Raw genomic sequence first — 27,428 nt, 5'->3', positions numbered from 1 at the left:
GCAGGGCTGAGGGAGAGTGGGTAAGCGAAACGGCACCGGCCTCGGGGGAGAAGGAGGAAGTGGGGCGGGGGTAGCAGAGCGGGCGCCGGGCCGGGCCGGGGGGGAGGAACCGGAGAGGGGGCGAGCCCGGCGGGGAGCTTAGGTAAGGCCCGCGGCAGGGGGGAGGAGCGGTGGAGGCCGGGGAAGGCCCGAGGGGGGGAGCCCCCACTATGGCGGGGACCGGTGCGAGGTGCCGGTGAACGGTGGCGGCCGTCCCCCTCAGTTCTCCGGTCCATGGTGCTGCCCCCCTGCCCCATGGCGGAGTTCGTGGTGCCGCGGCACAGCGCGGTGATGGAGCGGCTCCGCCGGCGCATCGAGCTCTGCCGGCGCCACCACAGCGCCTGCGAGTCCCGCTACCAGGCCGTGTCCCCGGAGCGCCTGGAGCTGGAGCGCCAGCAAACCTTCGCCCTGCACCAGCGCTGCCTGCAGGCCAAGGCCAAGCGGGCCGGCAAGCACCGGCAGCCGCCCCCGGCGCCGCCGCCGCCCGCACCCCCTCCGCCGGCCGCAGCCGTCGCGGGAAGCGCCGACAGGACCGGAGCCAATGGCTTGGACGGCGAGGCGGCGAGCGGCGAGCAGCACGGCCGCAACAGCACGTTGATCGCGGTAAGGGGGTGGCCGGTTCCCGGTCGGGGGCTGGAGTGGTTGGGGCCGAGGAGGGAGCCGCCGGTCGGTGTGGTTGTGCCTGGCTGGTACCGTGACCTCTCCTCCGGAGCTGGTACCGGATGGAAGAAGGAAAACCAGCTCCTGCGATTGGTGCGATGGGAGGGCTGAGGTTGGTGTTGCTCTGCGGAGTGCTGGCGTTTGCTCTGTTGCAACTTAGCAGCTGCTAAGGACTGTGCTACTTTCTCTCATCACCGTTGCGCGCTGGAAGGGTACCTAAAACTGCTGCCTTTTGAAGGAGGATTAGCGCTGGCTTTTTGCAGAGGCTGCAGTCATCTGTAGTAGCGTTGTATATGAGTTACGTTTTAAACTCGCCTAAAACGTCCTTGCAGAAACTGTCAGAGGAGCATTAATATGTGGTGTCTTTAGATTTTGCGTTTGCTTGCTTTATATCTTTAATTTAAGCTGCCTGGGTTTAGGGGAGTCACTTGATAAGGACATGCTTATTACTGAGGGGGAGTTTTAAAAGCAAATAATGCACCTATTAATTCTGGGACACTTTGGAAAGAATTTCCGTGGAAAGGCAGCTGCTTATTTGCCACTCACTCCAGTGGGTGTGAACGTTATGGGAATCCCACTCCACCCATTAAAAACTGGCTTAGCTCAAAATCTTAATGTTTCTCTGGCTTCTCTAGCATTTCTGGTTGTCAGGATGCATTCACACAGCCCTGTTTGTATATCAAGATGGCAATTGCTTAACTTATTCTGATCCCTTTAAGTATACTGCTGCGTGCTAATGTGTCAGTAATGTAGGTTAGTGGGATAATCTTTTGAGGGCTGCCTGTCCTAATGCTTGCCTGTCTTAAAACCAGGTGTTTCTAAATGGTGACCTGCATGCAGACGATACAGTTCTGTTGAGTGTGTTTCAAAGGAGATACTGCCTTCACTTGAGACAATTTCAGGTTAACATATAGAATATTTTTAAGGTGGTATGTGTGTTTGATTAGGTTAGACCTGTAAGAGGACATGATCCTCTGCTGACTTGACCTCTCTTAGTTACAGTTTTTAAACTGGAATTATGATGAGGCTTACAGTAAGCTTGGCTGGCTGTGATGGGAAACAGAAAAACGTGGGGCGCAGCGATGTCAGCTTTAATGTGACTGGCATCAGGCAGCTTGGATTTGCAAGGTGAGCTGAAGATGTTATTCAGCCACATTGTTTCTATTCTTGCTAATACGTGTATGAGAATCTAGGCCGTGCTGAATTTCCTGAAGACTCAGATGCTTGTGACACAGAGCACTTCAGATGGTTGGTAAAGAAGGGCCCCGGAGGAAGAGAGGAAAACTTTTGCATTCCTGACAGCGACTCCTTAAAACTTTGTGGGCAGCTCTTCAGCAGTCTGATTTTTGAACCTAAACATGAGTGAGAATAAAACTGACTCAAATTTGTGTTTGGCTATCTAAAGACTTGGTGGGATTTCTGTTTATTTCCTGTCTGGGCTCTAAGACGTTTTGCATACAGGGCTCTATCCATTAATAATGTGTATTTTTGTTACCCACGGAGCTCTTTAGCATGTCAAATCCCGTTGATTAAACTGCCCCCACATGTCTTCATATTGATTTTCTAAATGAAAGATGTCTCTAATTCGTTGGTGGTGTTTCTTTTAAATTGCTTGGGATGTGGATTTGATCTAATTAGCATCCATAATAATGAGGGCTCTCAGCAGCAGTGGGGTTCTGAAACACGCTGCACATCTGGGGAAGCCCTTCTTGTACAGGAAGCTTCTGCCAGTGCCCAATTTACACAACAGAAGAGGATTTTAGTGTATGAATGCCTCTTCCTCGTGCTGGCCTGCTGTTTCCTTCCTAGGATACATGACTGTGAGCTTAATTGCGGCTCCTGATTCATCACCTCGTTACTAGGGTATAGAGTTGGTTTGCTTAGTAATTCCAAGTTGTGAAAAACAACAACAACAACAAAAACCTCCTCCAAGTTTCATTCCCTTGGTGCAAAAGGCACCCCTGTAGGTTGGTATTTTACCTCTAGCGATCATACAGCTGTTATCAAGACCAAGCTTGTGCTTTGTATGGGAAGGACGTGGGTTTGGTTTGCAACATTCAATACAGTTTGGATGAACACCAAAATTATCTTGTTTTAAAATATCCTGGACACATTCCTTTCAAAAGAATGCTGCTGGATCAGTGGAGCATGCATTGTATCAGCTAGCACTGCGGTTGTGATCCAGAGTTTTCCATGAAGCTGCATATGAATCTGCTCTTGGAAACTGGTACTTTGTGTTGAAAGTTAGCAAAGCATTTATTTTGATCCTTGAAAGAGGATGCAATTAATGTAAAGAGTTTGTGATCCTGCATCAGAGGGCTTACAGCAGAAGGACTTGAAGCCTCACTGCCACAAGTGAGACCAGTGCACAGTGTGCACGCTCCCAGATGCTGTACTTCAGAGCATCTTCTGCAAATTTGGAATACTCCTGGGGAATCAGAGCACTGCTGTTGCCTTCTTAACATCTTGGATGTTTTATCACATGCCTCAAATCAGATATTTCTGCTTCCATTAGTTTGGGAGATCCTGAAGCTGGATGGATCTTGCTTACAAGCAGAAGTAAAGGGCAGATTAACCTTTTGGTTTAGAATAGAATTAACCAGGTTGGGAAAGACCTTTGAGGTCATCGAGTCCAACCTATCACCCAACACCATCTAAGTGCCTCATCCAGGCTCTTCTTAAACACTTCCAGTGATGGTGACTCCACCACCTCCCTGGGCAGCACATTCCAATGGCCAATCTTACCAAGTAGCTCTAAAATTTGAGCCATGAAAACCGCGAGTGCAGTATTGATACAGAGATACCTTGGGTGATTTGTGCACCATTTGAGCCAAAAAAAAAAAGATGAAGGACATGTTAACTTCTTAATTTTTAAAATGTTGGGACCAGTATTTAATGGGAAGTTCAGATGTTGAAGTTTACTTCACCTTTCTGCTGTTTAAGATGGCATTTACAAGACTATGCTCAAAGTAGAAGATGCTTACTTAGTATTTGGGTATTGTGTTGTCCATTGTGTTCATCTTACATTTTTGAGGAACAGGGAAGTTGGGAAGAGACAGAACTTGTCCCTTAGAACATTTTTTTCCTCTTTGCCAGGTTCTGATTTGAGAAATTTCATTCTAAGACACTTTTTAAATTCCCTGCAGTAGAAAGACTGGCTTCTTGTGTCTCTCTCTGATAAACTCTAGCATAGCCTATCTCTGAGCTGAACAGAAAGGGTTTCCTTGACCTGTGAGTGGGGAGAATGGCAAGATCCGGATTTTCAGCTCCACTCCCTGTTTGTCATGTGGTCTCTTGAAAGGAGACCTGCTCCCTGCTTCTGTTTTTCTCCCCACCTGAGCTCAGTTGTTGTGCAGATGGTTTGCTTTGTCTAGGGCTGCTGCAAAACCACAAACAGCATTTCAGGAATGGGCAGAGGAGATCTAGTCAGTGGCCTGCCTTGGGAATGCTTTGTGTTAAAGCTGAGAGCAGCCCAGTATTTACTGGGGAGTGATAGGAGTTTTTACATTAATAATAGGTGAGTGCTAATTTAAGCAAGGAGACCCAGTGAAACGTTCAAGAAGACATTTCAGTATGAGGAGAGCAATGCAATATCTCTTGGTTGAACAGGCCTAAAGTAATAAACTAAAAGGAACAGATTTGCTTGGATAGTACTGACAAGCCTGAACAGCATTCCACTAAGGAAGCTCAGGCTGGTACACTAGCAATTCAGAAGACATAATTTCTGTGTAAGCTGTGGTATAGGGGTGCTGAATTGTGAAATTGAGTTTTACCACCAAAATAGCAAATTATTTCCCCATTATTTATACACAACTATCGTGCAGTGCAGTCTTGCCACCAGTGTTTGTTTTTGCTGACAAGTCTGATAGCTTGTTGCCTAACAACTCAGACAGGTTTTTCTTTGTCTCCTTTTAATTCTCTGTGAGGTATTGTTGTTAGAACCATTTCCCTCAGTAGATTAGTTAGATATGCAGTGATGCTTCCTAAATGGTAAGGATCTGGGAGTGACTGCTCTGCTGCTGCTGTTTAGGTTCAGGCGAGGTGGAGGATCCGGCACTGCAGCTGAAGGCACAGCAGGTTTTTTTTTTGATTCAGCAGAACAATTCCTGTAGCAGAAGCTGCCCCTTGTGACTAATGCAGGCTTGGGATATTTATAGACATGCATATCCACAGCCCTTCTTCACTCCAGCAGGCAGTCACCCAAATACAAAAGTCTTTTGGAATTAAAGTAAAAGTCAAAATAAGTCCAGCAGTTTGATTCTGACAACACAGTGGAATTCAGGAACACATGGGGTAATAAAATGCTTTCCTTGCAAGGGGACTACAGCTTTGGAAGCTGTGAGTAGGTGCACAATACATGGGAAGTTCTTAATGTGTTGTGTAGTCAAAATGTTTTCTGTCCAAAAATTGATGCACTATGATATTTGCTGTGTTGTTTGAGCTTAAGAGGTTATCATCTTGGCTCCTCTCCTTGGCCAGGCAGGAAAGGAGAATCTGTGTCTAAAGAGGACCTACTGTAAGCTCTGGTTCATGGGAACTTACTGTGCTGTAATAGTGCCACTTCCATGGCAGAAAGCTGGACATATTCCATTTTGGCTTCCTCTCCTAGGTGAGAATGTTGGTGTCTAGCTAGGAGGCATATTAAAACTACATTTTTATGTGTGTCTAGAGTAATAAAGTGTTCCTGCTTTGAAAATGACCAACATTGTATTTATCTTGCTGGCATTTCATGATAAATTTTTGTAGACATAACTCAACTCTGAAACCAAAATGGTAAACTTTGTCCAAATAAGCCCCAAAAGAATCAAAGCTCTGTCGAATCCTGTGAGAATATTTTGATCTCTGTAGCAGATGCTTTAAAAGCTAAACAAGTACATTATGTGGAGTCTAAAAGGTGCAGTGTGCGAACCAGAATTTTACAAAGTGTTGTCTCTGCCATGCTTGGTGTTTGGCTGGCTCAGGTTTTGGTGGGGTTCTGTGGTGGTTGGGTTTTTTCCCCCTAGGAAAAGAAAAAAGAAACTTCAGGTCTACAGTTTGGTTTACATTTCTAGATGTATTTCCTGACTTCAGGTACAGGACTCAGAGTGTAACAGATGACTGGGTTTTTAACAAGTAGTTGAGTTGCCTGTCCTCAGTTCAAAGCTTCTGCATTGCGAAGGATTTCTGACTTTCAAGTGAACGATGTGGGCTGAACGCATTGAAATGTCATTGTTTCAGACTGCCATCTAAACCTAGTTTCAAGTATTCAGTGTTTCACACTCATGTTTTGATTTCTAGAGTCATCTTTTTCTCTTCTAAAATAAAACCCCCTAATAATAAACCCCCCACAAACAGAATGTTGTGCCACTCTTTGGATCAGCAGTTCCATCATGTCCTTTCCCCACGAGGGCAGTAAGGGAGCACTGCACTGGGCTCTGAAGTGTTGAACTCTGCCCATGCTGACAGGAAAGTTGTGGGTGAAGTTTTCAGGCTTTGCCAGCATCTTCTTGTTTGGCTGCTGTGGTCATTTCTGGACAGCTTTTATGAAGTCTTCCAGCTTGCCCCTGCAGTAAGACCACAGTATGGCTAAGGGTGGTTATGGTACAACGGGTGGATTTAAGGCAGAGATTGAACATAGCTTATCAGATTTATTTGTGTGCTGTCCATTCTCTGGTGGAAGCAATGTCATTTGACTGGGCATGTTTCCATCTCCAGAATTGTGGTCCTGTGTTCCTGGTTGAGCACAGTGTGTGTGTGCTGTGAATGATGTGATCAGAGGCTGCTTGTGTTGGATGCCCTCACTTGAGTTTTATCACTTTGTGTTCCTCAGGTGAGGAACTGACAATTACTGCCTGACTTGCATGTGTGCTCCTGCCAATTAAGAGTGTTTATTACATGTTCAGGACTGTCTGGAGGAGGTGCAGCCTACAGCCCTTCAGTGGCTTTTTGAGAAGCTTCTGTCCTGTCTTGGGCCAAAGGACTGAGCCCTGCTCGTTTCCCTTTCTTTTCACTGTGCCTATATTGGTTTAAATGTTTTGGAAACGAGCTTTTAGGCAAACCTGCATATCAGGGACCTTGGAGGTTAATCTTTTGTTTGGAAGTTGAGTAGGCTGAGAGAATGGGAATGCACTTCTGTCTCCAGTCTTGTGACAATGGAAAGGATTGGCTTGTGTTATAAATAAAATTGATTGATTCTGCTGAGGAAACCACGGGCAGCATACCAGAGGGCCACTGTGCCTTACAGACTAATAGTTGACAGTGAAATTAAAGAGGTTTTCTTAGCAAGTAGCAAACTGTGCTTCACTTTGTCAGTGGGGGATTTTGTGTTTTGTTCCTAGTTTTTGAGTTTTGGCAGAAGAGAACAGGTTTTTCTTGCCTCAAGAACTCTGTTGGAGTAGCACGATATGCAGATAGCTTGCAGCCTGACTTTCATCTCACATACTCCTTGTTATTTCCCCCACCTCCCCACCAGGTTATTTGGGTAGGCACAAATTGGGGAAGAACTGGATTTAATACTCTTTCTGTTAGGAAATCAAGAGCTGAGGTAGCCCGTAAGAAATGCATATAAGAAAGGAATTTCACAAGAGAAAGTTACCTTATTTGCAGAGTGTTCATCTGAACGGTGGGAGAATTTCAGATTCTGTTACTCAGAGTAGTAAAAAGAAGGTATCAGGATATATTTCTGGTGGGAGAGCAGAAGGAACCCATAACTTTTGACTCCCACGAATTTTTATAGCCCTCTTTTAGCGAGCGAGGAAAGGAGGCGGAAAGTGGAGCAGTGTTACTAGGTTAGTTTTAAGCTGGTTAGCTGGCTGTGTTATAGATAGCTGCCTGCAGTGGCATCAGTCTCTGAGTAGGCTTACTGCCCAATATCCAAGTACATGTTAAACTCTGAAATATCAAAAGTGAGCTAGGCTGCAAGTGCAGTTGGTGAAAAGCTGCTAAAACTCAAAATCTGAAGTGCCCTGGCTCTGAACTGGGCTCAGTCTTTTCTAACAGGGATAGAAGATGAGCCCATTTTCTTCCTTCCCATGTGTCTATTGGCTGTTGTATACAGGTAGAATATATTTTAAATAATCTTAGCTTTACCTGAGGTGAAATGAGGCTGGAAGTAGACACCCTCAACTTTTACATAGTGAATTAAAGTTGTTGTGGGGTTTTTCTTTCTTTTTTTTTTCCCCCTCTTTAATCTTCCTTCTTGACAAAGGAATATAATTTTAGGTGAAAGGATGACTTTGTCTAGAGCAAGTAAAGATGTCACCAAGAATGAGCTATCTGAGTGTTATGACTATTAAAACCCCATATAGATATGAAAGCTCCTCCATGTTTTTGACAGAGCCTGGGATGGATGTTAGGGGGTCTGTATCTTTTTCTAGGCTACAGTAAATGTAGTTTCTAAGTGTGGCTGATTTAATCCTGGACTGGTTAGCTGCAGACTGTTACAAATGATGTAGTGCAGTAGCAAAGACCTTAGGACAGATTCTGGAACCCAGGTGAGTTTGCAGCCTTTGAAGAGCTGTGTGCAGATACAGCTGCAGTGCTGCCAAAATCTTAGTTACCTTCAGCTGTCTCTTTGAATGACAATGACAGCAGTGACCCCAGTGGGCATATATTCTGGTTTAATATAGACATTTGCTTCAACTAGGGGAAGAATACATTCAGCATCTGAGACTAAGCTGCTACTAGTGTGTTTGTTTTCAGGGAGTGTGTTTTTCACTAATGATTTAGTATTAAGGAGGATCCATTCCTAAACCTTTGAGTGATTGACTCATCCCATGACCTTAGGCGAGTTACTCATCCACCTTGAGCTTCAGTTTTCCCAGTTGGAGTTGTAAGTAAACAATGGGGAACTTGCTGAAAGGCTAAGGTTGCCCTGGAGTTGAGGCTTCCTTCTTTTCTTCTGCTTTGACTTTTTGTAAAAAGTCAACTTCCATTATGCTTTCAAGTTGGTATTTGAAAGATTCACTCCAGAAGTGCTACTCTGAGCTGTAGACCCAATGTGCAAATTCAGTGAATTCCAGTTGCAGCCTCCTCTCCAATATGTATCTCACCTTGTCCTGCTGGTGGTCTCCTGATTGAACTACTCTGCTGTTGTTTCTGTGAAGCATTTGGAAAACCCTACTCTCCTGGGAAACAGCAGTCCACCTCTCAGCTAGCAGTAAGCTTTGCTGCTACCTATGCAAGTGGTCTTTCTTCTGAAGATCAGCTAACTGTAGACTGCTTTCACAAACTCACAGCAATTAGCTGTGAACCAGTCCTCCTGTCCTCAAATCAAAGAACTCTGTTGCCCAGGCAAGTGCTGTAAAATTCTTCTGATAATTTATGCTGGCTCTGTGTTAAACCTTTTGCCTGAGTGCTGAGATGTTGAGGTTTCCCCTGTCTGTTCTTGGATGAGACAGTTTTCCCCAAGGTGAGTGGACTGTGCTGCAGAGTCTGCAAGGACTATTAAAATAAGCATACTTGTGTTGAGGTTTTTCTGTCCTCTGAGAGAACTGTTCTTCAGGGAGCTTCAGATGGATGTTGTTGGGGTTTTTTGTGGGCATTCTCCTTGTGTGTCCTGCAGAGACGTACAAAGACATCTGGTACAGGTCAGGGGAGCTAATGAAACCTCCTTCCCTTTTGAAGTGTCTCTGCCCTACAGGTTTGTCTGCTTAGTGTAGCTTTCCAGCACAAGCAAAGCACAACTTTTACTGATGACACCTGAGGGAAAGAAAAGTTGACAGTCATTTTTGCTGTGTGCATGAATTCTGCTCATGGATGGGTTTGAGGCCAATGGGAAGAACTTTGTATTTGAAAGAGTGCTGCCGGGAAAGAGAAGCTGAACACAGACACTCAGACTCTGGTTATAAAACTGTTGCTGTATCCTTTGGTTGCTTCTAGGTGGCACTACAAGAAAAAGAATGTTCAATAGCTGTGCAAAGCCAACGGTTGGGCTGTTTGGGGCTCTGGTGGTCATAGTGCAGAGAGCAGCAGCTGGCAGATACTCTGGGAGAAAGGAGGAAAGGAGCAGAGTTACTCTGCTGTGGTAGAATTGACTGAAATCTGAATTGCATTTTACATAAGTGTGAAGCTGTGGTTGCTTTAGCAACAAACTGCTTCTGCTTTAGTGCCAAGAGTCTGATTGTGTACAACATTTATATACATAGTTCTCCTCCAAAAATTATAATCACAAGAGAAATGGTTCTCTTTTGCTCCAAACACTTAAATGTGAGACTGCTTTATAAAGCTGTCTTATGTTTTCATTTTGAATAGGAAAAAAAGTCATAATCTATTCCAGCTCACAGCCATTTCTCAGCTTTCCATGGTTGTCAAAATATATGGCAGCTCTTGGTTTTGTTTGAAGGAGAGGGCTCTGTTTGATATAGTTTAGCCTAAGAGATTATAGTAAGGAAGTCATCTCATGTGATGACTTGTAAAGCAGATCTTATCAAAGCAAAGATGATCCTGAAGTGTTCTATTCAGAGCTGTAGACAATGCTGTGCTAAGAAACAAAAATTCTAGTCTCTGAAACATAAAACTAACTTAAAGCTTCCTTTTTTTTCAGCAGCTCCATGAGACTGTGAAAAGAAAGCTTGATAGTGCTGCTTCCCCTCAGAATGGAGAGCAGCAGAATGGCTATGGTGATGTATTCTCTGTGTCCAAGAAACTGCGGCGCGATGATGGTCTGGGTGGAGTGAGTGGTTCTTCCAATGGAATGCCTCCTGTGTCTCCACTCCATCACCTTGACAAGAAATCTGGCAATGGAGATACCTTACAGCTTAATGGGAAGCATCCCATGGGGCTGGATGGCATCAGCAAGAAATGTCTTCCAGATTCCAGCCTACAGATGAATGGAGGTGGGGATGCTGATGACTCATTTCCTTTGAGTTTGAACAAAGAGCTGAAGCAGGAGCCTGTAGATGATCTTCCATGTATGATTGCTGGAGCAGGGGGGTCTATATCTCAGAATAACCTGATGCCTGATCTTAATCTGAATGAGCAGGAATGGAAGGAACTTATTGAGGAGCTTAATAGGTCAGTGCCTGATGAAGATATGAAGGATCTCTTTAATGAAGACTTTGAAGAGAAAAAAGATGCAGATTCTTCAAATTCAGCTGCACAGACTCCATTGCCACAAGATATTAACATAAAGACTGAGTTTTCCCCAGCACCCTTTGAACAGGAGCAGTTGGGCTCTCCTCAGGTGAGATCCACTTCATCAGGTTCAGCTTTTCTTGGTGCTGCTTCAGTACCTGTAAGTGCTGCTTCTCCAGCGGTTGGTAGTTCTCAGGCTATGTTTCAGCCTTCCAGTCAGTCAATGACTGAAAATCCTAATCAGCCCATGATGCAGGCATCAAACCACTCTCAGAACGTCCAGAGGCCTCTTCCCGGGGTGTTGTTACCTGGGAAGGGTGCAGGAAGTGCCAAAGAAATGTCTTCTGCTCATCAACTTCAGCAGATTGCTGCCAAGCAGAAGAGAGACCAGATGTTGCAGAACCAGCAGCAAGCTTCACAAGTCCACCAAACAAATCAGATGTCTACCTGGCAACAGTCTGGGCCTTCTCATAGTCCACTGGCGGTCTCGTGTACCATGGAAAACCCCACCAGCCCGTCAGTTTACCAGCCAGACTTCAACAACCAGAAGCTCATGATGCCTAATATGGGAAACAAAAGCTCACTGAGAGCTGGAGGCAATTACCACGTGAACATTTTGGGTCATCAGCAAAACAACTTGAACCAGAACCCTGTGAACAGTCAAGGGTCTATGCTGGACTATGGGAACACCAAACCTCTTTCCCATTACAAAGCAGAATGTGAGCAGGGGGTTGCAGTACCTGGTCAGAACAAGTCTCCCATGCTGGCCTACATCCAGCAGCGCCAGCAGCCGCCGCTGGCTCACGTGAACGATGACCAAAACGGGATGATCCTCTTGAAACCCAAGCCTGGAAACATTGCCTACCGACTGCCACACAGTCAGGTGAGTGCTCTGGGCTCTGGTACCTTCACTTAGCCAGCAGGTTGAAGGTTTTCCACGGGGTAGGTGAGGTTAAAGCACAGGTTTCTGGGCATTGCTTCAAAAGAGTTGCCTCAAGATTTTAAGGAAAAAAAACCTACTCTTCAGAAAGCTGGGATATTGATTCTTGAATCTGTGATTCTTGAGTCAAAAACTCTGTTTTCCACTGGGGACAGTTTTTAATACCCAGTTTAAGTCATGTAGCAATGTGTGATTTCCAGCTTAATACACTTTATGTCATGCTTCATAGACGCTTGCTGCTTACAAAGATAAATGGTTGCTTTATAAACTTTTGCCTAAAATAAGTCATGTAAAAATGTGGTGCTCAACAGTGTTCTCAAAGGAGCTTTGATTTCTTTACCTGCTTTTTAGTCCCTACTTGTGTCAGAGTTGGCTTACTATAAAAAGACAAGCCCTTGGTTGCTGCTTTTTTGAAGAGAGATGGAAGTGGAAGCTGCATTCCCCATTTCTTGGGGGTTCTTTGGGACTTTTCACATCTAGGAATTCATTATTGGTTAAGTCTCTGGGGATTGGGGCAGCATGGGACAGGAGACAAATATGTCTTTAAGAATGAGTGATATTTGCCTGCTTGAAGCAATATGCTTCAGGTTTTCCTGTAAAGGGAAAGTTCTGGATGGTGCTTCTTTGCCTTATATATAGCTGATACTACAGGTATGCTCCAGGTGAAAATCTGTGTAGTGAATGTGGGAGGTGGAGACACATTTGGATTCTGTAATGTCCCTGCAGCACACATAATAGGGGGGTGGTTGTCAAAAAAGGACTTTATTATGAGGATTAAAGGTCCTCTAGCAAAAGCCTTTGGAGATCCAACTCTGGTAATACATTGCATCAACACTCCAAGAGAGATCTGATTAGTCTGTGATAAAGATACACTGCTACACCAATGAAAGTCTGAGCTCAATTTGGGCTTCATAAGGCACAAACCCCCTTACCTGTCTTTGTCTCTTTAAGAGCTAGCAGGGTACCAACCTAACCACATTTTCATGGAAGGAGGAGGGGGAGGGCAGAGATGATTCTGTGTGTCACATCTTCCCCTCACTGAAGAGCATGGGGGTGACCTTGCATCTGCACTGCTCTGCTGGCACCGAATTAACAGCAGCACTCACGGATGCTTTGGGAGAATTTCTCAAAAGCCTGCACACAGAACAACTTAGCACAGCATTACCTATATTTGGCTCATCATTTCTTAGGAGGCTGCAGAGAGAACCAGCCCATTAGCTGAATTCTAAATCTGAAGGCAGTATTTGTTTGTGTAATTAGAGCTGAGGCTGAACTGTGCTTAAACGTGGTGAAAAATGTTGAGTTTCAAATGGATTTGCTGATAGAAAGAGGACAGCACTGCACCTTGAATGGCAGTTGTTTCATATTTCTGCTTATCTCAAGTTCAGACTTAATAAAAAACCCCAGACTTCTGAAAAATTAATAACAGCAGAGTTACCTGTAGTAGTATTTCTCTCTGTGGAATATGGTGATAGGTAGATGGATGGAAAAATGCTTTTAAGACTCCCAGTCAGCGGTAGCCTTCTTCCATTTCACCTGCAAGTAGTTCATTCTGATACTAAAAAAAAAAGTGACTTTAGGTGGGGAGACATGAACAGTGACTGGATAAAATGTTGACAGAAGAGGCAGGATTAAAATACAGGGCTTGTATAATACAAAAGTTAAATGCAGTGTTTGAAATGCTGCTAGCAAACTGGAGCTGGTGTGTTTGAAGTGCTGTTTGTAGCTGGTGCCAGTCCTCTGGCTGGGAGGAAGCACACAGAGCTGGATTTAGGGAAGTACTTTGAGACTGAAGTTGAAGCCTCTATTTTTAAACGTTGTGAGGCTTCTGACCCTGGCTCTGAACTGTCACTTCTGTGTCTGACACCTTATAAATGGGTTTCTGGCTGTCATTAAGTAGCTGAACTGGAAACTGTATCACACTTTGCCTTTTCTGTTAAAGCTTCACAAGTGAAGGAGCTATTGCATGCTGGCAAAATACGAGGCACTGATCTGTTTTAACTAGTGTAAATGTACAAATAAGCAATCACTGACAATTCCTGGGTTTCTGAGCTGTGTGATGATTCCCCTCCCTCTGTCCCTTTGTTCAAAAGTCTTTTGTCCTTATCCTGCAAATGATAAAATGAATACAAGTCATGGTAAATGGCCATCAAGGTGCCTTTCCTCATCTGTGTAACTGCATGATTTGTACATTCTGGGGGGCTAGCCTCCTTCTGTAACCCATGCCACTTTGTGTGTGTGTTCTGCAGGATCAAAACCCTTCTCCTAGTGTTCCTCGTGTTCCTGTTTCTGTCCCGGGCCCTGGCGTGGGTGCCCAGGCTCCCAACGTCACCATGGCAGGTAACCACAGCAACTCACCTTATCTCAGCAATCAGCAGCAAGCAGCAGTGATGAAGCAACACCAAATGCTGATGGACCAGCAGAAGCAGAGGGAGCAACAACAAAAGCACTTGCTCATGGAGCAACAGAAGCAGCAATTCCTGATGGAGCAGAGACAACAACATCTTCTGGCTGAGCAGGTGAGAGGGAGGGGCCAGCAGTGTCACTTTCTTTTCTGCCTGATCTGTTTTTCACCTTCTGGGTGAAGCAGCATTTGAGAGTTGGTGGAACAAAATAGGGATGTAAACTGTGAGGAGCTTTGGTGTAATTGCTGCTCTCTGCTTCTGTGAAAGCAATCCAAACATGCAGCACTTGATTGCTGAGATGTATTTTTTTCTGTTGTTACAAGGCACTGGGGTGAAAGAAAAGAATAAAATACAGGTAGAATTGAGTAGTGTGAAAATAGATGTCACTGCCTGCATGGAGAGAATGTATTGTACCAGTGATGGTGTTATTCCTTGTGAAAGAAGAAAGCCAATGGAATCACAGCAAAACTGAAAACTAAGGTTGGGATGCTGTTGGTGTGTCCTGTAGAGCTTTCAAGATGGAAGCAATAAGCAAGGGACACTCTGAGCTCATTGTGCCTCCTGCCCTTCTTCCTGGTGAGGTCCACAGCAGTTCATGTTTCAGATTTTGAAACAGCTTTCACTTATTTGGGGAAAATAATTAGACATCTTCCTCCAAGTTGCATCTGATCCAGCCAAAAGAATTTAATTGTTCTGTCCATCAGACTGCAGAAAGCTGCTTTAGCACACAGGCTCCTTGTGTGAACTTTTCTAAGCTTTAAACCTTCTGCAAGTCTTTCAGCTGGGCGTCAGCCCAGAGGGCCTTATTCCATCATCAGTGCTTTTCTACATTGTTGGAAGTCCATGCAGGCACGTTCCAGGCACTGGCACTGTGCTGATGCAGAAATTACCAATACATGGTGTAGAGGATGGGGAAGATGAATTTCCAAGGAAGGTTTGAGACCCAGGGGGAGAACTTGGTGTTCAGATCTGGAAGAAGTGCACTCATCTGTACTGCTGAAAAGCTTTGTCTTTGAAAGTAGTGGAGGGAGGGAAGAGCCACAGAAACTGTTGTCTTTGGGGATAATGGAGGTAAAAAGTCCCAAGAGTCAGTGGTTTAATGGGAAAAAGCTATGAAATGCATCTGTCCCTGAGAAGTTAAAGAAATAGAAATAATTTAAATACCCTGGAGTCCTTCAACTAATAACAGTTGGGAATGTGTAATTTCCTTAATTTTCAGCACTGTTTGAAGCCAATAAATCTCAGTGTTCTCAGCTTTAAAGTTGGGAGTTGCTACCCTGGTGGATGGGATTTTCACTGTAATAATAGTTTGCAAAGTAGAGGCGGTGAGAAAAGATCAGGTAATGGTTGGGAAGGGCGGGGGACACACACACCTTAACTTGTATTGCAGCAGCTGTCCACCAGAAGCTTGATTTAGGAAGGAAGGAAATGATACAGACTCCTCTGAACTTGAATATATTTGAGAGCCCATTTTGGTGGGAAGGGTGTAGTAGAATCCACAGTACTGTGGAGCTGTGGCTGTGTCCCAGCAAATGGCATTTTTTGGTGACTTGGAGACTTACATTTAAAGTGAGGACTAGACTGAGGTGACAGAAAAGCCCTTTCAGCTCTTGACTCACTGTACAGAAAACATGGGAACATGGTTGGCAGTGTTCTAAAGAAAATTGTGTGAATGTTGGTGAAGATACATTCTTGGTATTTGGGTAAAACCAGTTTGGGCTAAGGGATTATTGTGGAAGTTGACTGCCAAAGACTGAAGAACAAAGGATGGAGGGGTTTGGAGCACAAGCCCTATGAGGAGAGGCTGAGGGAGCTGGGGTTGCTTAGCCTGGAGAAGAGGAGGCTCAGGGGAGACCTTCTTGCTCTCTACAACTATTTGAAGAGGGGCTGTAGGCAGGTGGGGGTTGGTCTCTTCTCCCGTACAACCTGTGACAGAACAAGAGGACATAGTCTCAAGCTGTTAGGAAGAAATTCTTCAGAGAAAGAGAGATTGGCCATTGCAATGTGCTGCCCAGGGAGGTGGTGGAATCACCATCACTGGAAGTGTTTAAAAAGAGACTGGATGAGGCACTTGGTGCCATGGTTTAGTTGATTAGATGGTGTTGGGTGGTAGGCTGGACTCAATGATCACAAAGGTCTTTTCCAACCTGGTTAATTCTGTATTCTATAGAACTCTGCTAGAGCTCTTAGAGCTGTCACCCAGTAGGTTTCCTTAGCTACATAATGGACCTCCCAGTGGCAGAGCTCGCTCAACAGTGGGGTGCTGTATTAACAGGGTGCTAAGTATCAGATCTTAAAGGGCTGAAATTATTTTTAAGCTACTTTTCTTCACACCTGCTTGCTGCTTTTCAGCCAGCACAGGTTACTGCAGTGAGTACCAACATGATGACAAGATTTTATTCCTGTCCTCGTTATGGGCACTCCAAACTAACTTCTGCAGCTTGCATCTCTGGGCAGTGGTAACTGGGGCTCTGCTCCCAAATTAGGCACTCAAGCTAGATCCTGTTAGCATTATAATTTGATATTTCTTTCTCTGGATACACATGATACTGGATGCAGTTTTACAGAAAGACTGATGAATCAGCTGATCTCTCTTTTGCAGGAGAATTAGTTTCAGGTAGCTTTAGTACCGTTCCCTGCCACTCAAGATCATAGAATTATCAGGGTTGGAAGGGACCTCAAGGATCAGCCAGTTCCACCCTCTGCCATGGGCAGGGTCTCCTCATGCTAGATCAGGTTGCTCAGAGCCACATCCAGCCTGGCCTTAAAAACCTCCAGGGATGGTGCATCCACCACCCCCCTGGGCAACCTGTGCCAGTGCCTCACCACCCTCATGGGGAAGAACTTCTTCCTAACATCCAATCTGGATCTACCCATTTCTAGTTTTGCTCCGTTCCCCCTAGCCTTATGTCCTTCCATTTGGTGTTCTGCCCTCTTTTTTTTTTTAATAGCCAAGTTCTGCAGCTCTTGGTTTCTCTCAGAGCTATGGCATCTCTTGGCTTCCGTGGCCAGCCTCTTTCAGGTTTGACTGGTTCTGCAAGCAGCAGGTCCTTTCTGTCAGGCAGCCTGCCCTCTTCATTCCTCTGCATGTTTCAACAGCTTTGTAGTTGTAGACATTCTAAAGGATGGTGCTAATGTCTGTCTTCCTATTGTTACATTGCACTAAGCTCCTCTTAAAGGCTTATTGCTTGTGGCTCTGCCCCAGTACTCTTGGAAGGGAATTTCTGTCCCCTTCTGTGCTCTGTGTAACTTTTCAGGTGAGCAGGTAGTTGTAGTGTTGCAACGCACTTAGTTATGTCAGCATTTCAGTCTGGTTGAAGATGTCTGTGGAAGAGGAGCCAGAAATACTACACCTGATACATTTCATGTTGAAAATCACCCTGTTGGCTGCTGACACTGTCAAGATCTCGAGTGTACTGTGAGTGCCCTTGACATTCCCCTCAAGGCTTTAGATTTTGTTTTCTCTTACAGTTTCCTAACGCTGAAAATTTGCTTGTTCTGTTTTTCCAAAGGCTTTTGTCATAAGGCAAGGATGGCTTGAATGTGCTTTTAAAGAGGCACGTTTCAGGTCATTAGCAGGGTTTGTTTCAACTTGGGGCACTGTTAAGAAAACGGTTTTGAAGAGTGATTACAAAGCTGTGATTCATTTAGTTCTGCAGTTTTCCATGAGCTGTGGTATGTAAGGATTCATTTGGGGTAGATTTCTGGAAAACGAGGACTAGAAAATGTCTTCAGTTTTTACTTAACATGTAGCATTGGTGATGTTTAATGGCTTCTAGTTTAATTGCTAAAGAGAGGTCTAAAATAAATGGATTTGGGTGTGAAGAGCAAAAAAAGTATGTGTGAATTTTCTTACACAGGCTTGCTTTGGCTCTTTTTGTACCTGTTTGTGTCCAGAGTATTGCTAAACATTGCTCTTCGTTGTTACTGATGAAAAGCCTCAGTAAAAATCTCAGATTTTCAATGTTTCAAACGCTTCAGGCATGCATTGCAGTAACTGCTGTAATTCCTGCTGGTCTCCTGAGTTCCTGGTACTGCCACTCACCCATTGTGAACCGTGAGAGGCAAAGGTCTGAAGTGACTGTGAGGCTGCAGAAGCCCCTTTAATGACCAGTGCTGCATAAAAGCAGCTTGTGTTGATCGAAGATAGTCACCCCTGGAAAAAACCTGACTTGTTTTTCTAATTGCCTTGCATTGGACCTTTCCTAGGAGAAACAACGGCAACAGCAGGAGCAGCAGCTGCAGCGGCATCTGACTCGCCCACCTCCCCAGTATCAGGATCAAGCACAGAATCCATACCAGCAGCAGGTCGGGCAGTTCACAGGTAAGGGAACATAGCAGCTGAAATAATGGCAGGAAAAAGGTCAGGAGTGAAAAGCAAGGTCTCTTCAAATTTCCTGGGTTGGAATGTTTTAAATTCATCTACTAGAGCATCTTCCCACATCCCCCTGCCTTAGTGCCTTAAAACTTTCAGACCTGTGCTCTGATTCAGTTGCAAATTCACAGAGATCTGGAACAACTTAAGCCTTGGAAATGTATGAAGTTCTTAAGTACCTTCATTGTTCCCAAAGCCATTTTCCTTTACAGGTTGTAGATTCTCCTTAACTTCCAGACATTAGGATTCCTTTTTGGTGCAGCTTGTGTTGGTTGGTTGGGTTTTGATTGTTTGTTCGGTTTTGTTCTTGTTTTCTGAAGCCTAACATCATTACTGCTTGTGTCTATCGCAGGCCCTCATCTACTAGGATGAGTTTCAAATTCTTTAATATTCTTATCCCTGCTGCTTTTGGTTGGGAATGCAATTTGACATCTCTTCATTAAATCTTAGTGCCCTACACGAGTTTTGTTGTAGGAGAAGCAGTGTGGTATGTCTTCAGTGTACTGAGGCTGATAAATAAAAGATGATGTTACTGTTAAGCTGCAATAGCTTCATGAATGTGGAAGACCTAGAGAACAGTAAAAACCTCATCTCCTTACCTGAAAAATCCTTACTTAACAGAGCATCAAGAAGCCAGTTATCTTTTTCTCACAAATCTAGAGTGCAAATAAGTGTCTTATTCCCTTGGGTTTGTTTCCTTACTCTGTGCTTTGCCACAGAAATAAATCCTGAAGGGAAAAGATGCCAGCAGAAATGTGATAACCCCATTCTGACAGCGTTCATGACCGCGTGGTGTCTAGCAGAGCTATGACAGGGCTTTGTTACTTTGTTACCAATATAAAAGGACCGTGTGTTAACCCCAGTGATCAATATCATCCTTCAAATGTTGCACTGAAGTGTACCTTTCTCCTGCTACTTTTCTGCAGAAGTGCAGCAGTGCACCTGTTAGCATGTTTTGCTTTGAAACATCAGTGTTACTAAAACTACTTTTCCTTTGTTATGATGATTGCCACTGGGTTTATATGCACCTGAAACCCTGGTATGTGTGCAACAGCGTAGTGTTCCAGTAAGACTCTTTTTCTTCACCCATCCACCCCCTTCCTCCCCCCCCACTGGTTTGTTGATAAACAACTCAGTGTGATTTGAATTCAGTTTTAATTTATTTTTATAATTGAATTAATAATAATGGAGAGCCAACATTCCTTAGTGGTCTTAAAATAGGAAAGAATTCTGCAGCTTGCTTTTGCTTTTGAATGCAGAGAAAGCCTCGGTGTAGGTAGATTTCCCCTTGGTGGGAGAACATTACACTTCAGTGCTTTTATTTTTCTTTATCTTTAATCTGTTAATTGTTTTGTTGTTGGTGAAGTAGGGAGCTAGCTCTTCTACAGGAAGAAACTTTTCACTCAGAAAAACAAGGAACTAACTTGTTTTGTGGGAAAGACATTTTTGCAAACGAATCTCCTCTGGTGATCAGCATTGCGTGTTAAAACACAGCAAATGCTTCAGTGTGGACATCCAAAAGATACCTGTCCAAAATTTTTCTGAAAGGTAGACAAGCTAGAAGAAACTTCCTGGAACTGGGAAAACACAGGACTGGTTGTAGAACCCTCCAGTTGCACAGCAAGAGATACAGTGCTTGTACGGAGTAACTGCCAATGTGTGCGTGCAGTAAGCGGCACTTTTAACAGCCCAGCAGCTTGTGCATGCACTTCAAAGTCTGTGTGCATACCTTTGTTCACAAGGAACTATCAGAGTTCTGCCTTTAAAGTCTTAATTTTTTTTGAATTGATGATGCTGAACTCTTAGAAGTGGTATTCAGATTTTTTAGGACATAGGCATATCTGTGCTTGAGATCAAAGTGGAGGTGCTAACTGCAGCAGCAATTGGCACCCTTTAATTAAAGCGGCGCTGGCTGTGCGTTGGTCACATAGGTTGGTTTGTACAAAGGCAGCTGCAGCTCTCTTCTGGTTTATAGTGGCTCTGGTTGAACTGAGGTTATTTAATGTACAAAATATTTCTTTGTGTTATAGGCTCATCTTCAGCCATGCCTGGGGTCAGTAACTTAGGACAGTCCAGCTCCAGTAGCCCTCGGATGTTTCCTCAGGCGCAGAACATGATTCAGATGGGACCTGGGCACAGTTCTGTTCCTCCGCTCCAGTCGGGCTCCAGCCAGCAGGATCGGGCAGTGACTCAATACACCAATATGCAAAACATCCAGCGAGGGGGACTGTATAACCTGCCCTCTGGCATCGCACAGATGGTTCCCCAGCACGCAGCTCCGAGTGCCAACGGACAGCCACCGATGCAGAGACAGGGCAGCTTGGGCCAGGGTGCTGCTGTTCCTGCTGGCTATGGGCAGAACACCTTAGCAAACTCAAGTATTTCTCAGCAGCACAATAAAGGGGCACTGAATCCGACCTTATCTAAGCCACAGATGGCAAGAGTACCAGCTGCCATGGGGGCTCAAAATCCATCTTGGCAACACCAAGGTATCCCTAATATTAACAACCAGACACAAGCAAACAGTGGCTTAGGACCATTTACTGCCAGCTCCTCTTTCCACATGCAGCAAACTCATCTAAAGATGGCCAACCAACAGTTTGCCCCAGGAATGCCTCAGGTAAGCCTCAGCACCAGCAGACCCATGACCTCTATGAACGCTGCCGTCTCTGGGCAGATGTTGTCATCGTCTTTAGGCACTCAGCAGCGGACAAACCCACCCACACAACAGCAGGTACCCTCACAGCAAGTCTTGCCTGGCATCAACCAGACTGTTCCAGACCTGAATGCTTTCAACCAGAATCCAAATCAGCAAATGCCCAACAGAGGTAATCTGCACTGTAGTCAAGGGTACCCTGTGAGGACAACCAGTCAAGAGCTGCCTTTTGCTTACAGTGGCCAGTCAGGCAATAACGGACTTCAGAACTTAACTGGCGACACAGACCTGATAGACTCTCTGCTGAAAAACAGGACTTCAGAGGAGTGGATGAACGATTTGGATGAGTTGTTAGGAACTCATTAAAACAGGGCTGGGGGGGGGGCTACTTTTTTTAATTATTTTGTGAAATATAAGCAACACTTGGACCAAAAAACCTGTGGCATTGAGGAGACTTGCAGGCATTAGAGGAGAATGGTTAGGTAAAGGGACTGGAGCTGCTTCTCAATGAGCGTTGATGCGTGGCAGTGGCGCACCAAGCGGGTCTGCGGGAGGGGTGCGCCTTACCTTGGCATCTCTAAGGGGTCACACACCTGAGCAGGTCAAAAAATCCTGTGTGTGTCCTAGCCAGCCTTTCAGAGATCTCACTTGCAGTGTTCTAAAATGAAAACTTGTGGGTTTTGTTTTTAAATTATTTAAGAATCAAATTCCACAGAGATAGTGCAGAAAGAAAGCAAATAGTTGCACAAATTGCAGTTAGGGCTTAGTCTCCTGCAGCTATTACTTGGAATCATTATTTGTTCATAGCTTGACGTGCTGTTAGAGTACAGTCCATCAACCTTCTGACTTTGTGTTTGAGCAGAGGCTGTGTGCACCTGAGTAAGCTTGCAAAAGGGTTGGGATTGTTTTCTTTTCCCCATTGCTGAAGCATGTGCCTGTACTCTCAGTAAGCAAGTGGTATTTCACAGTAAATCTTTCTAGATGCTGGTAATAGATGAAAGAAAGTATTAAAACCTGGCCAGTTAGTCTAGGTAGTCGTCTTAATAGATTGTAGTCTTTTAAGCTGCAGTTTGCACTCTGTTGTAGAGAGGCACAGTTCTTGGCTTATACCTTGCTGTGTTTAAAGGGGGAATTTCTTATGGGAGAACTTTTTAAACTATAGTAGGTTTAACATGAATTGTAAAGCCATTTACTTTGCACCTGTTTCTTCATAACTTATTTCCAAAGGTAGATGTATTTAAAATGAAGGCTTTGCTTCATGACAGCTCACCTGGTTTTCTTTGCTGTAAAAAGTACAACCGACTTCTGAGATCAGTTCCTTCCCCAAAGTCAGCAATGACTCAATGAGCACAAGACTTTGTCACTTCAGGATCAAAATAAGGAGGCAAAAAAAAAAAACCACCCCATAATTTGACTGAAATGTGGGAAGTCCTTTTCAGCAATAATAGCACAGGCAGCCCGGGAGAGCGCTTGCATCAGGGTTGCTCTAATGTGGAAGTCTCCCCCTTTAAATACTTTGTTTTGTTGGTTTTTTAAATACTGGGTTACAAGTTTGATAATCTTTCTATAGAGACTGGTGGATTTATGTCTTTAATATCCCTTGAAGCTGATGCTGGTTCTTCAGCTCAGCCCAGGGGGACCTCTTCTCTGTATGCTGGGGTCAGTCCCAGGAAGGACAACCACCACCATGGGACGAGTCAGGCGTTCCAAAGTCCTTACTTTCTACCAAAAAAGCAAATCCCCTATCCACCACCAAACCACCTTGCCTTAACCTTTCTTTTGAGATGGAAATAAAGTTGAAAGCTTTTGTTTTAAATGCACAAATACCTCTTCCCTTTTCAATCCCCCTGGTTTGGAAAACCTCTTTAAAGCTTCTGATCAAACCCCAGCATTGTGATTGAAAAGCAATTTCCTTCAGCACCGACTGGCTTCTTCGGGAGCTTTCTGCGCTGCAGAGATGAGTGAGAGAGGGTTTTGGGTTTGTTTTCTCTTTGGTTTTGTTTTTTTTCCACAGTGGGTGAAGGGAAGTGAAGGATATCATTGATTTCAAAGAAGGAAAATATTTTACTGTATCTTCAGCTCCTTTATGAGACAATTTGCACTTTTAAAAACTGCTTTTTAACACTAATACTTTAACCCTTTCCAAATATGCATGAAACGTGGCTTGTCCTGCACACACAGGTGGTGTGGGTGAATGATGCTCTGTGGAACAGATTGGATATTGTGTCTTGTTGAACTGTTGGTGAAAGATGTGCGTTGATGGGTGGATCCCACCATTGAACAGTGGAGAAACTTCACTGAAGCAGACTTAATCCCTCGTAGAGCTCTGAAAAAGCTAACATAAAGATTGTCTTTGGATGGGAAGACAAAGGTGTTAGTGACTTTGGTTGTTGACACTTCTGGTATTTTTCTAGGATGAGTAGTTGAGATGCAAAGAACTGATGCTAACTTTTCTTATACTGGCAATCTAAGTAAGAAAAGAGCTTAGTGAGTTTGGTTTACTAGTAAGTTAAACCAAAAACTGGTCCAAGGTAAGTGTCATTAGAAGAGTATAGATATAAACTAGCAATGGCAGGGGAAGGAGTGTTTGCTGTATTTTTTACTTTTAAGGGTTAACTTTGCACCAGTGTGCCTTCCCTTCCTGTTGGGGGTGCTTGGGACCTCATAATTTCAAGTGACATCCTTCAGTGTCACTACTTGTTTTCTCCCCCTTACAAACACTTGAGAGAAATAACAGGGTAGCAGGATTCAGCTTTTCTTTCTTCCCTGTTTAGGCTGTGGTGAAATCTGCTACGTTTCCCAGTAGATTCCGCACACAGACTTGGTTCAGTGTGAGTCAAAATACAATCCATCCAGTTATGATTTCCTAATTGGAGGAAAAGGACATCTGCTCCTTGCATTACTACTACCAAAAAGGCAATCCAATTAAATGTCCAGGAAAATGCAGATGTTCTCTTTCTTCCACTGTTTCTGGAGGCTAAGGTGGATATTGCCCTGCCTGACCAGAGGGTTTGTTCAGGAACGTGTCTAGGTTTGGTGACAGGGCCTTTTCGTGGTACTGTTTAACTCAAACTAGGATTCTAGGCAAACTGGCTTACAATGCCCATTGTTCCTCACATGTGAACAGGACCCAAACAGCATTTAACCTGATAGAAAACACAGCCCTTGCTTCTGGCTTTGGTCCCTGTCCACAGAATGCAATCAGGCCGTTGGAAACGCGGCGTCCCTGTAGCAAAGCCGAGACAGTTCAATGGAAACGCAAGTAGGGTTTAGGTGTACATAGGTGCATGGGTAGGGCTGGGCTTTGCCTCTGTGCCCTGTAACATGTAGCAGTCTATATATGCACTTGGGCTTTCCATTTGCTGCAGCTTCAGAGCAATAAAATGTATCTCCCCTGAACTGTACCTAGCCAGCCGCCCATGGCTTTATTTATGAACTGCGGTGTTGGTTGGGTGGGAAAGGTGAGAGAGAGTCACTGTGCAACATCCACTGCCTTCCAAAAACCACCATTGGATTGAAAAGGGTGCTCGAAATCTTGTGATACACATTTCCTTTGTGTAAATAAATGTTTACAGTTTTATATTAAAGATTTGAATAAGAGTTAGATCTTCTGACTGTATATTTTTTACTTTTTATAGATTTAAAAACTATAATTCTTTATATATGTGTTTGGGCTGGGGGAGGTGGGGGGGGGGAGGGTATTATGGTAAGGTTTATGCTTGTAAATGGAGAACAGTTGAATTTGATGCTAACCTTTATGAATTTTTTTTGGTTTTGTCATTGAAATGTATAAAGAGTCCATTAATCCCCTTGTTCTTTTGCTACAATTACTGGTGCACACCAAAAAAAAACACAAAAAAGAAATCCTTCACTTCTGTTTTATCATTATAAAATAAATATTTTGCTAGTGTATTAAACATCCACGGTGTGACTTCATACCTTTGTGTGAGCTGAGCAGAGTTCAGCATTGATCCTCGGCGAGGTGCCTCCCTTCATCCCAACACACAGCTGTGGTCAGCCTGTTGCTAAGTAAGTATGCCTCTGAAAATACGTTCAGCTTTGCTGAAAAGCTGCATCCAAAAATCCATCTGAGTATTTATTGTGCCACTGGAATGGCAGTTTGAAAGCTTGCATGAGCGTATCCAACTGCTCTACACATTGGCCAAAACAACCCCATGCAGTACTGCAGGCTGGGGTCACAGTGGCTGGAGAGCAGCCAGGCAGAAAGGGACCTGGGGGTACTGATTGATAGTAGGTTGAACATGAGGCAGCAGTGTGCCCAGGTGGCCAAGAAGGCCAATGGCATCCTGGCCTGCATCAGGAACAGTGTGGCCAACAGGAGCGGGGAAGTCATTCTGCCCCTGTACTCAGCACTGGTTAGGCCACACCTTGAGTCCTGTGTCCAGTTCTGGGCCCCTCAGTTTAGGAAAGATGTTGAGTTGCTGGAAGGTGTCCAGAGAAGGGCAACAAAGCTGGGGAGGGGTCTGGAGCACAGCCCTGTGAGGAGAGGCTGAGGGAGCTGGGGTTGCTTTGCCTGGAGAGGAGGAGGCTCAGAGGAGACCTTGCTGTCTACAGCTACCTGAAGGGAGGTTGTAGCCAGGTGGGGGTTGGTCTCTTCTCCCAGGCAGCATGTGTCACAACAAGAGGACACAGTCTCAAGCTGTGCCAGGGGAGGTTTGGGCTTGATGTTAGGAAGAAATTCTTCCCAGAAAGAGAGATTGGCCATGGGAATGTGCTGCCCAGGGAGGTGGTGGAGTCACCATCACTGGAGGTGTTTAAGAGGAGACTGGATGAGGCACTTGGTGCCATGGTTTAGTTGATCAGATGGTGTTGGGTGATAGGTTGCACTCGATGATCTCAAAGGTCTTTTCCAACCTGGTCTGGTCTGGTCTATTCTATTCTATGGCTCAGATTCTTCTGCTGCTGTCTTGTCAGTTACTTAGGGCAAAAAGTCCATTTAAATAGACCAGAACTCAGTAAAGAGGCCTTAGAAAGCTGTCCTTTGAAAACAAGGCTTGGAGCTAGACCCGCTGCTTCTGGACTGGTGGGGGGTTATTTTGTAAGCAGTTATAGGCCTTTAAGCTGGGAAATGCAGCTGCAGAGCTGGTTGTTACTAGTGAAAAAGATGTCATTAACTCCCAAGACCTTGTGAAAAATGGTAGGTTTCCAAAAATACTCTCAGATTCCCTCAAAATACCAGGCCTTAGAGGTTCAAACTAGGTTTCTGGAGACTTGGAAGAAGAGAAAAGATGATGTTTGTTTGATGGAGGCAGATGGCACACAGAATCCCAACCCGACGTGGCTGGAGCAGGCGCTGCAATCGTGAATGCACATTTCTGCACTAGCAGCAAAATGCTGGCAAAAGTTGTGTGGAAAATTTTGGCTTGAAGCTGGTAAGGTCCCCAAGCCACTGTGTAGAGCTGGTGGGTTGAAGAGGCTGTGGAAATCAAACAAACAAAAAAAAAGGCAAAATAGGTCTCTCAGCTCCTGCTGGATTGCTGAGCCTCTTAGAGTGGACACTTAGCATATGTTGGTTAGCAGAGGAGCAAAACTTGGCTCTGTGACTCCGTTGGTGCCTAAGGGAGCCCAGCTTCAGTGGGGTGTGTTTGGATGTTAATATGCTCCTGTTAACAAGTTATTACTTGACAAATTACTCTGAATTGAGCATTTCAAAGCAGTTCTCTTGGTGAATCACACCACTTGCAGCAGACCCAAGACTTCAGTTATGTAGCATTTCCTGTTTGTCAGGAGCACCTTTTAACTGATGAAATCTAGCCTTAAGTTCTAAACTAACATCTGGAATCTCTCCCAACAGCAGTATTGATGAAGATGAATTGGCAGAGTGTGGCTCATGCAGTCCTTGCTGAGGCTGCATTCATTCTGTGTGTTACTGTCACTTCCAGCGTTGCCCCATGGAGTAAGAATTTTAATCAGCTTCCAGCATCCAGGACCATTCTCCAAGCACTGAAGTTGTAACTCTATAGCTATTGTCACTGGGGCCCCAGCACAAAGCCTTCAGATTTCCTCTCAGAGTGCACCCTGACTTACCTGAGTCTATTTTGAGTGTAATCCTACTGTAGAAGCTTTGAGTTGTGTTGGGGGTGGGGGGGCGGGAAGGAGGAGACCTCTAACTTCAGAAGCTTACAAAGAACCAAATGCAATAATCATCAGGAATATGAGGATGAGCAGCTTCTAGCCTGTGGGGAACTGGGAATTTATTACTTTATTAACTTCAGTGTCCCATGAAAAGTGCTGCACTGTGTTTAATGTTGAATAAGAGACGTTTCCCCAGCTGCCTCC

General features: G+C 44.6%; 1 protein-coding gene across 2 annotated transcripts; it reads left to right on the top strand.

Moving 5' to 3' along the window:
- Positions 1-112: 112 nt before the first annotated feature.
- Positions 113-25,105, top strand: MAML1 (mastermind like transcriptional coactivator 1). 2 transcript variants are annotated; one of them, XM_068162528.1, is made up of 5 exons: positions 113-642; positions 10,226-11,635; positions 13,942-14,211; positions 18,307-18,421; positions 20,503-25,105. In XM_068162528.1, the coding sequence occupies exons 1-5, from the start codon at positions 274-276 to the stop codon at positions 21,492-21,494; spliced, it is 3,156 nt and encodes a 1,051-aa protein (XP_068018629.1). In that variant the 5' UTR covers positions 113-273; the 3' UTR covers positions 21,495-25,105. The 2 variants fall into 2 exon arrangements, with proteins under 2 accessions (XP_068018629.1, XP_068018619.1); XM_068162518.1 differs by having other exon boundaries at positions 10,223-11,635.
- Positions 25,106-27,428: the final 2,323 nt, after the last annotated feature.

The sequence above is a fragment of the Melanerpes formicivorus genome, unplaced genomic scaffold, assembly GCF_026170545.1.
Source record: "Melanerpes formicivorus ecotype bairdi unplaced genomic scaffold, bMelFor1.0.p_v2 SCAF_2, whole genome shotgun sequence".
NCBI lineage: Eukaryota > Metazoa > Chordata > Aves > Piciformes > Picidae > Melanerpes > Melanerpes formicivorus.
The sequence above is the reverse complement of the archived record's forward strand: the minus strand, read 5'-3'. Positions and strand labels throughout refer to the sequence as shown.